Genomic DNA, 13,846 nt, shown 5'->3' with positions numbered 1-13,846 from the left:
TGATAGCGTTTATATTAAAGATCTTTAGTGTTTTTCTTTCCTGGTTACTCTCTATAATAGAAGTTAACCGTTCATATAGTCTAAGGAATCCTAATTTTAATTATTCTAAGTATTTGTCTAAACTTAGTAATGGAAAGAGTCACATGGAAAATGTATTTTAGAGATACCAGGTTTTTACAAAATGAAAAACTTGTGCCACATACACCATTGTTAATCCCTTTTGGAATCTTAAAATGTACTTGATTACACATATATTCTTACTTAGGTAAGTATTTTAATTAATGTATCATGTGACTTTATATACAATGTCAGATCACATAAATCTGGAATACAACTGCATATTCACAATGTGGTAAGACTGTAAATACCATCATGTTCTTAGCTTATAATTCTGTTTATTGAGATTCAGGGATGATGATGCCTCACATTGGTTTTCACATTGTTAATTTTGAAGTTTGTTATTTTTGAGGTAAGGGCTGTGATTTTTGCTATTAACACCCAGTAAAACTCATAAACTTGAACAATGTGATATTATTTGGCCTTTGGTAGCAGATAGAAGTAAGTGTGAATTTCATTGTTTCTTACCAGCTATCATGGTAGCCCAGACAACATATAAAACTATACATCAGGCTCTCCACTTTTTTAAGATTTTTATTTTATCTATTTAACAGAGAGAGAGAGAGAGAGCACAAGCAGGCAGAGCGGCAGACATCTTCAATGAAAGATTTATAAAAGTGCTAATCATGTCCTAGATGCCTCGTAAATGTTTTCTTCTGCTGTGTATACTTCTGTGCTTGGGTAGGGGTAGTCATGGCCATTTTTTTTTATGTACATTGTAAGTAGCATTTTACAAAGCATTAAAGCTTTCTCAAATGTTTCATTTTTTTCTCATCACTGTGTGAGCTGTGGATGGCATTACCCTTCATATAGAGGATATACAGGCATCATAGTTGAGAAGTTCCTGAGGTAGAATTCAACCAAACTCTTCTGGATATTTTTTATATAAGGACTATTTTAAATAAGTGACATTTTAATTTTTACTGTAGTTGCATTAGTTTACTTGGGCTGTTAAAACAAAATACCACTGAGTGGCTTAAACAACAGAAATTTATTTTCTCAGGTGTCAGCAGATTCACTTTCTGATAAGGTCTTTTTCTTCCTGGCTTGCAGATGGCTAACTTCTCCATGTGTCCTCACATGGACTTTCCTCTGAGCTCTCTAAGTTTCTCTTCCTCTTAACAAGGACACTAATCTAATTGGATGAGGGCCTCATCCTTATGACCTCATTTAACCTTCATTATCTCCTTAAAAGTCCCTGTCTCTGAATGGTCATATTATAGGATTAGAGCTTTAATTTATGACTTTTGGGAGAAAACAGTTCGGTGCATAACAGTACTTAACATTTGTAAATCTTTTACTCCTGCTTTTTGTAAGATCTTTTTAATAAAGCTTTGACATGATTTATAGTTTTTAAACTGTATTTAATAGTAAATGATTTCTCATTGCTAGATTTTGCTTTTTTGAAGTAGATGACCATAAAAATATGTACTCACACCATTAATGCCTTTAATATTGAAAAAAATCAGAATTTTTAAAATTTAATATGCTTTATTTCTGGGTACTGTTCTCCTTTTGGTTTTCATAGGACTCTATTTGGAAATACTCATTGCTTCATGATATAGGTAGATTTTTTTTTTTTTTATGCTTAGGAAGTAGTATGGGGGAAATACAGAGAATTAAGAGATAGTAGTGTTTAAATGTGAAGGAGATGGTTGCAAGCCTTAGAGGCCATGTTATCATTTGAGACCACAGTTTTAAAATTTGCAAACATGAAGATTTTTTTTAATAAACATTCTACCATGCCTAATTTGTGTATGTTATCCTTAAATGAACTTTAACAGAATTTTAACAAAATACCGAAGTAGTAGTTCCTTCATATTAAACTTTTTTTTTATTATATAACTCCCATCTCAAAAGTAAACTAACTTAGTTCTTCGTGACAGACCTTTATCTACTAAATTACATCTATCAAAGTGTTCTGTAAAATGAATGGAAATCCTATAACTGTTAGGATACTTGAGTAGTTTTTAAGTATGTGTATATAAATTGGCTTTCACAGTGGAACTACCATGAATAATGAAGAACTGTCAGTCACACTTTGAGGTCTTGCTGGTCTCACAAGAGATTTCAAGAGATCTCTCCCTCTGCCCCCCCAAGGAGGGAAATAGCAAATGGTAATGGAGTATAATGGGGAAACAATAAATTTAAAAATTATGATAGAATCTAAGTCCCTATGCACCAGGAATAACAACAACAAATGTAAAGGAGTAAATGCATCAGTGAAAAGACAGTTGATTAGATTTGAGTTTTTAAGTTCGTTATAAGAGAACATATAAAGCACAAGGATGTGGAAAGGTTGAAAGTAAAAGGGATATAAAAAAGATAAATCACCAGGAAGATAAAAGTTTTATGTGTGTGTACCCCTAATGAAATAGCCTCAAAATATGTAAATCATAAATTAATAAAACTAAAGGGAGACTTGAGGAAATCTTCTCTTATAGGGAGAGATTTCAACACACCTTTCTGAATTATGTCAGGCAGACAAAAAGAATATCAACAAAGATACAAATGGTATGACACAATTACCTTAACAGAATTATACACATCTATACATAGAGACAGTGGTTCCTACCTTCATGTACTTTGCAGTCAGAAGGAGGATTTAGATAATTAAATTGTGATGAATTATGTATAGATGTATAGAATTACGCATTTAACACACTGTTTAAGTACATGTGGGAACATTTATGAAAGCAGGCTTCAATAAAATTAAGAGTAAGTATCCTATAGACCCTATTCTCTGACTGTTGCACAATTTAGAGTTAATAACAAAAAGATATATTTAGAATTTTCCAATCTCTCATGGACCAAGCAAGTTACTTTAATAATTTAGATTACTTAAAACTAAAATGATAATGAAAGTACTATACGAAGTAGATATGTGTAATACAGTGAAAGTGGTGTTTTGACAGGAGGTTAACTTTATGAATGTTGGTATAAACCCAAGGAAAGGAGCTGATAATAGTAAAGACTAGAAATCATTGGTATAGAAGACAGTTGAGAGAAAAAAAACAAAGCTAGAAGCTGGGTCTTTGAACAAATAATAAAATAGACAAATGGATGTTGAGATTCACTTTTTAAAAAATGAGAGGCAACACAAATAATACTTTGAATTATAAAGGGGATAATTGTTGATAGCTCCAGTTTCACATTTTATAAACTCCTCCTGTATAAAAATCTATAATTTTTTTTTTTACCATCTTTTGACTTTCTGTTACTCAGTATCTTCTACAGAGATGAAGGAAAAAGTAAAAAATTATATGTAACCAAAAGTGCCATTTCCACTGTGCAGCATTGGCCTTTTCCATCATTGATTGCTTTGCCTATTTACACCATGTTTCTTATAACTGATTTCAAGATAGAGTCCTGTTACTTAAACTTGATTCATCTTAAATTAGTAATTCAAACAATCTCTTTTTGTTTAATCATTGTGTGCCTCAGTTTTTGACAAGCTTTTTTTTTAAATACTTAAAAACCATGAAGACCCCTCATCCTCTTGAGATTACTTCAGATTCTTTTGTCAAGTCAGCTGACTAGAACTAGAACTCTCATTACCTGACTACTTCCAGAGTTAGCTCTTTGATTATTTTGCTTTATTTTAATCCCATTTCTCTATCATCCATCTCCTCTTGGTATAGCTACTGTGCCTAGGACTTTTTATTGTTTTCTTATTTCCGCCCTTCGGTATATCAAAACTCAGCTGTTTGTGCAGTCTTCTCATAACTTTTCAAAACTGAACTAAGGTAGTTTTCTTTATAACAGCCTTCATCTGCTTCTTTATACCACTTTATTCCCCACATTCCTTCCTTATAACACATTTGTATGAGCTAGTAGTACTTTATCATAAGCAATAGAATGATAGAACTTTAAAAATGTTTTGTAATTCAAGTAAGTTTTATTATAAAGGTGTATGTACTGTCTCTGAATAATTGAATTGATTTTATAAGTGAAAATTTAGAAGTACATGTGAAATGCAGTGGAACTAGTAAGAATTCAGGACTAAGATGATTTTTTTGTTAGTCTCCATTGAAAATCTAAGAAAAAAACATTACAAATACGTAACACTACAGTAAAAACAGTCGGGAAGAGTAAACTTGTTTTTAAAGATTAAGGAAGCTTTAAGTGAAAAAACATAGTTTTGCTTCTTTTCTGAATGGTACCTTAACACTTCCATAGCATTTTCTTTTTCAGACCTCTTTTATATTTAACTGGTTTATATTCTATACAAGTACGTATAACAAGATGCACGGAATTAGTAAATTGTGCATCTCTGATGTCAGACTGTGTACTGCAGTATACTAATCAAATTAAAAACATTTTGAGAGTAAGGATTTTGTTCTTGTTTCCCTGCTCTTCCATATTGCCTCTATGTCTCTGCTGTTAATACTCTAATACTTTGATTTAAGTAGTCAAATCAGACCTTCAGTTTAAAGTATATATGACTTATGAAATGGTCTTAAGTTGTGACTAGTGAGTAAAACAAAACATAGAGGGGCGCCTGGGTGGCTCAGTCGGTTAAGCGGCTGCCTTCGGCGCAGGTCATGATCCCAGGGTCCGGGATCGAGCCCCGCATCTGGCTCCCTGCTCAGCAGGAGAGCCTGCTTCTCCCTCTCCCACTGTCTGCCGCTCTGCCTGCTTGTGCTCTCTCTCTCTCTCTGTTAAATAAATAAAAATCTTTAAAAAAAAAAAAAAAAGTAGAGAACTCTTCTGTAATCTCAGATCGGCTCATTTAGCTTAAAAATAACTGCTACCTCAAGAAATAATGTTCTGTGTTTAAGCACTGTGCTTTGTGCTGGGATAGAGACAGTGGTTCCTACCTTCATGTACTTTGCAGTCGGAAGGAGGATTTAGATAATTAAAATAAATTGTGATGAATTTAAAAAGAAGTAAAGGATGAATATTTAATGAGGATCTGAGCCTTTCCAGAGAAGAACGATGATGAGAAAGGCTAGGAGGAATAATGAATGAGTTGGGAAATTGTTACAGATAGAACAGCATGCACACAGGGCTAAAGGTAAGAAGAACTAGCATGTCAAGGGGATAGGTTTTGTATAGCTGGAGCTTAAAGTGCAAGGAAGTACGGTACTAAAAAACCGTAACTTACATGAGGGGTAGGATGGTTCTTGTCTTACACTTGATTATCAGCACTAACAAAGTAGTTGGTATTGTACATCATCAAGAAATATTTTCAAAGAGGCTGGGGAGATTTCATTCCTTAATATGGCTTGTACCTTTCCTAGTCTGACCTTAAGATTTTAGGCAGGTAATGACATCAGATTTGCAATTTACAGAGTTCATCCAGGTGCTATGTGTAATAGAATGGGTTGGAGAAAAGTAGAAAAAATCCAGCAGGAAGATAAATTAAGAGACTGAGTTATGCAGATCAAAATATTGTGACAGTGAAAAGGGGAGAATGGAGAGATGAATTGAGGAATAATTAGGAAGAAGAGTATTCTAGGACTTGGCAGTTAGGTTGTGGGGCAGAAGGGAGAAAAAGTTACAGATGAGTACTAGTTTCTTGCTGCAACTAAGTGTATGACTTAGCAGGATTGGCAAGGAAGAGATTCATAATCAGGATTTTCATCCTATGAAAGAAACTGGCTTTTTTGCCAGAATGCTTGTCTAGTGCAATTAAATTTAATCTTGTCACCAATGGCTGTTGTAAACTTATGATTTATTTAAAAATCATAGAATTCAGTTATTTCTGCTATTCTAAAAGAAGAATTCTTTTTGCCTTGGACTTGTTAATATTCTTAATAGGCATTTTTTCTTTTTACAGCCATGAATCATCTTAATGGACAGAAAATGTATGGCAAAATTATTCGTGTTACTCTTTCTAAACATCAGACTGTACAACTACCTCGAGAGGGACTTGATGATCAAGGGCTAACAAAGGATTTTGGTAATTCCCCATTGCATCGTTTTAAGAAACCTGGATCCAAAAATTTTCAGAACATTTTTCCTCCTTCTGCAACCCTTCACCTATCCAATATCCCGTAAGTATGAAAGTTGGAGTTTAAGGCTATACATTTTAAGAATAAAACCTAAAATTTATTATTAATCTTTACCCTTTTTTTCCATCCAATTTTCCTAGTCCTTCAGTAGCAGAAGAGGATCTACGAACACTGTTTGCTAACACCGGGGGCACTGTGAAAGCATTTAAGTTTTTTCAGTAAGCAAGCTTTCTTGTTTTTAAATTAGTGACTTCATAGAAGTTAAGAGTTGTCTTCATAGTTTTTATCCTTTTTGTTTATGGGTAAAAATTCAAGTATTTAAGCCCTTCCTAATTTTTATGAAGTATCTAATTTCATAATTTTGTTTCAGAAGAGATCACAAAATGGCTCTTCTTCAGATGGCAACAGTGGAAGAAGCTATCCAGGCCTTGATTGATCTTCATAATTACAACCTTGGTGAAAACCATCATCTGAGAGTGTCTTTCTCCAAGTCAACGATTTAAAAAGGGGGAGGTGAAGAGTGAGGGTGTATCACATTGTTTGGTGTCATCACCTATTGACTGTTCAGAAAAGTGGGGACCAGAGTTTGATTTTTTTTGTTGTTTCTTTTTTTTTTTCATGCTGTTATCATTCCTTGGTTATAAAATGAAATGGCATACATAAAGGCAGAGTTGTTAACTGCTGTATTTCATCTGTTCTATAGGGAGGCCATTTTTATTGTATGTTTATCATTTTAGTTTAATTATACTTTCCTTTTTCAACTTAGTTGACATACGTGCCTTAAAAAGGAAAACTAGTGTTGCTATTGTGCATTTACTAGGAAAAAGGAATTGGTTGTCTAGGGCACATTGTTATATGGGAATTCAATATGTTTAGGCAGGGGTGTGTAAAAAGGTTAAGTTTTTGTTTCTCCTGCTTGGAACTTATTTAGAATTATTGGCTTGTCACATTTCTTTCTATTTAATCAAATAAGATACATGATACTGAAAGAATTAAAGCAGCATTTTTTAGTTTTTACTACCTTAGGCTTTCTTGCTTTAAAAAAACATTGGCCTTTTGTATCTCACAATTCTGGTCTAGATTCAGTTATGAATGTAGGCATTAGTTAAAATTAACAAGATGCAGAGTATTAATTTCTTAAGACAACAAAGTGATTTCTGTAAGTTTGAGCCCTATGTGGAAAGCATTGTGGAATCTTAACCTTTTTGTACACACTCTTGTGGGACGTATCATATAAATGTCAGCACTAAGTAATGTCTTGTTTGTGGCTGAATATTTTTCGTAGATGTTTTTGAAGTTGACATGACTTACGTGCATTTAAATATATATTGCCATCCTTAGTTTGTAATTAAGATTTGGAATATGGTTGTGGATTTCTGAGCATGTGCAGACTGGTCTAGCTAGTTCAGGAACTGGTGCATGTATTTTTCAAGGATAAAGAAAGTGTACTGCGAAAATTTGCAGGAAGATTAATTTTGTGGCAGTTTTCTAAAACTGACAACCAGGTGGGACCAAAGTTTATGTGCCTTTAGTCTTAATTTACCTTGCATTGTAATATTCAGTTTTAATAAATCTTCAAAATATTTTGTATTTAGGAATAGATCTGACTTTAATAAAAACATGGCTCAGAATCTACAGGTCAAATTAATTTGAACAGTTCTTGTCAATCTGAATTGTTGATTCTGTTTAAATGACCAATACTTTTTGAAATTGATGTACTTAGTTTCAAGATTCATAGATTCTGTTATCTATGTAGACAGAATGGTCATGTATATTTTCTATTAGTTGAGTTTTTACATCTTTAGAAATGTAAAATTCAGTATAGTTTGAAAGTGGCACAATTAAAAATTAATTTTCTAACAAAGTTGGGAGGTTTGATGGTTGTTTAATTTCCTTTTGTGTGTACTCTGCTTACCTCTGTAGCATGCTCAATAAACACTTCTGTAGCTCTGTATTCACCTTTTCTGTCTTTCTCTGCTGCCTTTTCTCTCTCCTCCTCTTTGTTTTTCACTCCACTGTGCTTCTGAATTCATGTTTATTCTCTGCCAGGGTGGGAAAGGAGTAATAATAAATATTACAATTCTATGGCTTTATACCATAAATAAATCTAGATGCTGTGAAAATATACCAGCTGTTTTTTTTTTTTCTTCTTAATTTAAAAGACAGTAACTGCTTTTCAGGAGGACACATATTAAACATTTCCCACCCTGTTATAATCTACTGCTTTAAAGACATAACTTTTATTGTATCTTGTTAATTCTTTCTATCTCTTTTGTTGTTGTTTTTTTTTTTTTTTAGTAGATTTATGCACTAATAGATCTTTTGGATTTGCCATGCTCTCTTGCTGCAGTTTCATCTTTCATCTTTTGTGTCTGCTAAAGATTTCCTACTAATCTTAGATTACCTTGGAAGTTTTAACAAAGAGTACTAGATGTTATTGGGAAGAAACAAACAGTAACATTTGGTCTGTTTTTGCCATGGGTGGGAAGATAATACATTCAGGTATTTTAAAACTTAAGGGTAATTTGTGATGTTACAACTTTTTTTTTTTTAAGAGTTCAGTTAAGGTGCTATTTGTGTTACTCATAATATTTTTGGTCACTTTTTAAAAATGTATTGGTGTCAGGTAACTTTAGAGTTAATACATATTCTGTAGGTTTGTTTTGTTATGAAATAACTAAGAATTATGCAAAACTCATACATTAGGAGAATAAAAAACAAAAACTTTAAATGTGCCATATTAATACAATTCAGTTGCCTCCAAGAAAGAAGAATGTAGTAAATAAAACAATTGCTTACATTTGAGTCAGCAACATTGGGGTTCTTTGGAAGATAGGTGATCTCATATTTTTTCTTCTTAAAATGGGATTGTACTAGAGAAGCACTCAAAGCAACAGCAGATGTGCCTAAAGTATGTAAAAACCAATACCATGGCTAGTGAATAGGAATTGAACAAAATTTGTTCTAAGTGAACTTTTTTCTCAGTATTGGGTGGTGGTTGAAACACCTGAAAGTAGGTACTTAGCCACCTTTCAAGTTATTCTTTGTGGCTGGCTTTGGGTCGGAAAAAGAAAGGAAGGTCCTGAAATGTGCATGGGAACTGGATTGCTTCAGTCGCTGAGCTGGGGAAAGTTCACAATACCTCTGATGGAGGATAACCAGACACCAAAGTTCTTCCTGCCCAGGGAGTGGCAGATTCTTCAGTCTCTTAGAGTACACTGTGATACACAGCCTGCCTTCCAAAGCACCAAGTCAGTGAAGTAATTTGGACATTGTAGAATATTTAAAATTTGGTACCGTAACCCAGTCCTTGTCATATGTAAGTTGCTGAAGTGCTAGGTGAAAATACTGTCAGCATTATCATCATTATTACCACTATATGCCTCAGTCTTTTACAGTGAACTAGCGAACAGTGAAGTGTTCTTACAACTTAGCTGCTTGTTAATAGAAGCCTTACCTTGAATACTTAGTTGTTTGTTTTTATGGCTGCACTAGAAAACCTATTTTTTTGACATTAAGATTTATTTGGAAATGGGTTTCAAAGCACCTACTTAAGGAATGGATTCATATGTATTTATATTGAATGTTATATTTAACATGAGAAATGTCATAAATAACATTAGAAATGTCATTTGGAAGCCCCTAAGAATACCTTGGCTTAACCAGGAAGGGTAACAAATCATTCTCTTCATTACATTAGGAATATATTAACTCAGACTTTTGAGGCATTTTAAGATTTAAGGTGATTCTAATCAAATTACAATAAACTTACTTTGTTCCTGTAGTTCTATATGGATCACCATATAGTTTCTAGGCAAAGGACAAGTCATGTTTCTAAGCCTCAGTAGCCTTCATCTATAAAATGGAGGCAATAAATTCTGCTCTGCCCACCTCACAGAATTATTGTGAAGCTCAAACAGAATAAATGCAGAAATGCTGTGTGGTAAACTGCTATGTAGGAGAAAATGTAACACTGTCAAAGTTCTAGGACTGCCAGATTAGCCTGTAGTAAACTTATCCACAATAAATCTTATCCTACTGCCTTTTTTTTGCTACAAGGAAGTATTTTTTAATGGTCTAAATTTTTTTTTTTGTCAGTCCAGTAAAGCAAAAAGATGGAGAATGAGGGTACGTAGGTTTCTATTGTAGCTGTTTCTAGAAAATCTTAATTTTAAGCAACAGTATTAGAATTTGTGTACTAATTAAAAAATATAAAATTAAGATTTTTGATATTCTAAAATACACTCCATTTACGTTTTTTTTTTTACTTTAGGTTTTGCAAATTAAAGTATTACACATGCTGAAATGTCAGATTATTCACATTAAGGACAAAAAGAATTGTTCAGATATGCAGAAGAATACAGAGAAAATCGAATGAACACCTATGCACTTAGCACTTGATTCTTTCACACGTAACACTTTCCATACTTTGTGCATAATTTTAATATATGACTTAAAAGAAAACTTACAGATTGAATTGACATCCCTCTGTACTTCTTGATCTAATCGCTACACCATCCCTTCCCCGGAGGTAATCATTATTTGAATTGAGTGTTGTTTTAATTCAGCGGTTGCTCTTGTTCTGTATTCTGTAGCTTAAATTTTCTCTGCACATATACTCTAATATTCATGATGTTTGGATGGTATATTTTGTCCCAACACACAAACATATTTTAAGATTGAGATATTTGGACATCCATACGCCCCTCATCAAATCTCATGACATTTAAGGTTTTTAAATCAGTTTTTTAAAAATAAATATTGAATAAGTTGTTGGAGTAGTAAGTTTCTCCTAATGTAAAGATGTAAAAAGTTAGCAAGGAACTGTTGACAGTATCTTAAAAGCTGAAATTATGTGTAAGATTCTTAAATACAAATATATCCTTTCTAGCTACCCATAAAATCCACCCTTGTGACTTCCCTCCCTCCCCACCATTTCAGTGGAAAGGTGCTTGGCATGTTGTTTTCATCCCTTTAATTGGTGTTAGTGTTGTATAGGATTTTTTAGTGAAGGCATGTTACTTTTTATTATGAAACATTTCAAACATACAATAGAAGATTATAACCCCCATCATTCGACTTCATTTACCAACTTTTCTTGTTCCTTTACGCACTTTTAACCTCCCATATTAACACAAATCCCAAATATATTTCATCATCAGACCTCCTGGTATATTTTCCTTGCATTCCTCATCATAGTCACTATTCTATAATAACGTCTGGGCTAGCCTCACTTGTCAGCATTACAATTTCTTCAGATCCTAGAAGCTTGCTACTAAAAATGCAGCCCCCAGATCAGCAGCAATTAGTATCACCTGGGAGCTTATTAGAAACTCAAATCTCTGGCCCTGTCTCTGACCTGCTGAATACATTTTGACAAGATTGGCAGGTGAGATCCATTTGGACATTAAAGTTGGAGAAGCATTCTAGCAGAATATACTTTTTTCAGTTTCATGAAAATCAAAATTTTTTTTTCTAATGCGAAAATTTTATTAGTAATTTAAGTACTGTTAATAACATTAAAGAATAACTGTAGAACTAAAAAAGACCCTATATATGTATTATAGTTTCTAACCTCGTTTTAAATACAAACTTCTAAAGAAGTCAAATGAATAGTTTACAACATATTTCTATTGACTGACCTGTAATTAGAATACAGGTCCTTGGGTTCCCAGTCCAGTCCTCCAGTGTGTTCTCCCAATTACAGGAAATACAGGCCTGCTGTTATCAAATTAAAACTAATTTAGTGTACAAGTTAATAGGTAAATAGCTATTAATAGAAATCAATATTTTTTTTATTTCTAAACATCAAATTTAGCTTGACAGGGAAAGAAATTCCATGTGAATTGATTTTAAACGATTAGAAATTAACACTCTTCTAAGTGCTGACTCATAGTATAATAAAAGTATGCCCTTGGGTCATTTTAGTAAAGAGGCAGCTTTTCTATTCACTGAATGCTTCTTCAGTCCATTTCCCGACTCCAACTGGATAGCAGTTTCATGGTTGAAATACCTAAGCTTCGCTGAGTAATATTGCAGATACAGTTAGAGCTGTGTAGATACAGATTTAACTTTGCCATAGCATGCCTTTAGGGACTCTTACATATTCTTAGCATAGTTCTTAATGTTCTTGTGACTAGCAGTTTTCTCCACTGTCCTGTCTTGAATTTTTCCTGCTTACCAACTCTATTGCTGTCCCTAAACCTTGCTGCTTTAGCTGTCATTTACACTGTTTATTTCTTCATTTTTCATCCATCCTCTTCTTTGCGATTAAGTTTCTTGCTCCTGTGACTTTGGTTTTTATAACCATAACCAACCACTGACAAATGATAGTGTGTTGTATATAATATTCAGATGTTTCCCTGTTTTTGTCTGGTTCAGCTTAAATTCCTTTTATTTTGCTTTTTAAAATTTTGGGATTGTAACAGTTCCAGATGGTTCAAATCACAAAATCTTCCAGAAACCTGAGGCATTCATGTATTTATTGCTATGTTTAATTCTAGTGGAGGGGAATCTGTCGAAGAATTGTGGTAAAAGAGCTCCTTTAGGGAGACTTGTAAACTTCTAAAAGGTGATTTCAATTCATTTACTCATGATTCCAAGAAAGTAAAGCATATATGTTCAAAGGAATAATATTTTCTAAAGATGTAAGTGAAAGAGCTCCAGGGGGAAATAACATTACAATAGTTCTCTCTTCCCTAAGTTTGGAATTTTATGTGAGATACTGTTTTTTTTTTTCTTTTTTTCTGGAAAAAAGCATAGGCATTGATGCTAGACTAAACTGTATTCAAGCCTTATTCTACCTAGTAGCTGTGAAACCTTTACAAGCCTTAACGTTCCCACCTGTAAAATGGAGATAACATGTACCTCAAATGTGCACTCTGGGGGATTTATGTGAAATACAGTTTCATTCCATTGAAAGTTTTTCTTTTCTCTTGCTTGGGGATTTTTCACCTTCCATTTATGGAAGGTTTTTTTTTTTCTGTAAATATTAGACCTCTTATTAAAAAGGCATTTATTGGACACTTGCTACGTGCATTGTAGGGAATACAAGGAAAAATAGAACCACAGTACAGCTTTGTAACACTTGGAAAAGGCAAATTTGTTCCAACATATTTGATAAGTATTGGAATTTAAGCATTACGTGACTTATGTGCAATTTCATCATGGGAAACATTGATAAAAGCGAAAAACTGTACCCAGCTAAACGAGCTGTGTAGAAATATGTAGAAATTTACATAAAATGTGCTCATGTATACTCCTCAGACATCTGTTAGCTACTTCAGTTCTCCCCATGTATTAGGTGCCACACTTAATCCACATCTGGTGTTAACTTTTGGCCCAGTTTGAGATAATTCAACCAACACTTTACAATAATAACTAACAAGCTCCAACACCACTTCCTATACGCACTTCTACAAAAGCGACCTAAGATCTTTTTCAAGATGAAGTCATATTTATAGCAGTATTTATATATATTTTTAACCACTTAACATATGTAAAACTGTGCTGCCATTTTTTACTGTTTTTACTTTTATGTTCCTGATGAAGTTTTTGAGTTGTGCCTCAACCCCATTTTTTTCCCATTTTAAGCCCTGTGGTTTTTATTTTGTGATTTTGCATATGGGGAAGTTTCTGGAAATGTTTATGCTATGTTATAGTAGAACTGTCTACTTTCAAGGAGCTTCTAGTCTAATTCACATTATGACAAGACAGTATATGCCAAAATATTGGACACTAGACATCAGAAAACAGAATTTGATGTTGGGTAT

At 33.3% G+C, this 13,846-nt stretch overlaps 1 protein-coding gene across 6 annotated transcripts in view; it reads left to right on the top strand.

Annotated features, from left to right (window-relative positions):
- The window catches only part of PTBP2 (polypyrimidine tract binding protein 2), a 94,340-nt gene extending 85,210 nt beyond the window's left edge, over nt 1-9,130 (top strand). For 4 of the 6 annotated variants that reach the window (XM_045897137.3, XM_064588771.1, XM_045897135.3 and 1 more), the window contains 3 exons: nt 5,900-6,116; nt 6,215-6,292; nt 6,445-9,130. In XM_045897137.3, coding sequence (XP_045753093.2) covers nt 5,900-6,116; nt 6,215-6,292; nt 6,445-6,577 — 428 coding nt within the window. In that variant the 3' untranslated portion in view covers nt 6,578-9,130. The remainder of the gene's footprint in view (nt 1-5,899; nt 6,117-6,214; nt 6,293-6,444) is intronic. The other 2 variants (XM_045897138.3, XM_045897136.3) reach the window with 1 other exon arrangement.
- The last annotated feature ends 4,716 nt before the right edge of the window (nt 9,131-13,846 follow it).

The sequence above is a fragment of the Mirounga angustirostris genome, unplaced genomic scaffold (assembly GCF_029215605.1).
Source record: "Mirounga angustirostris isolate CCGP_5_RB_7025 unplaced genomic scaffold, mMirAng1.0.hap1 SCAF_4, whole genome shotgun sequence".
Lineage (NCBI taxonomy): Eukaryota > Metazoa > Chordata > Mammalia > Carnivora > Phocidae > Mirounga > Mirounga angustirostris.
The sequence above is the reverse complement of the archived record's forward strand: the minus strand, read 5'-3'. Positions and strand labels throughout refer to the sequence as shown.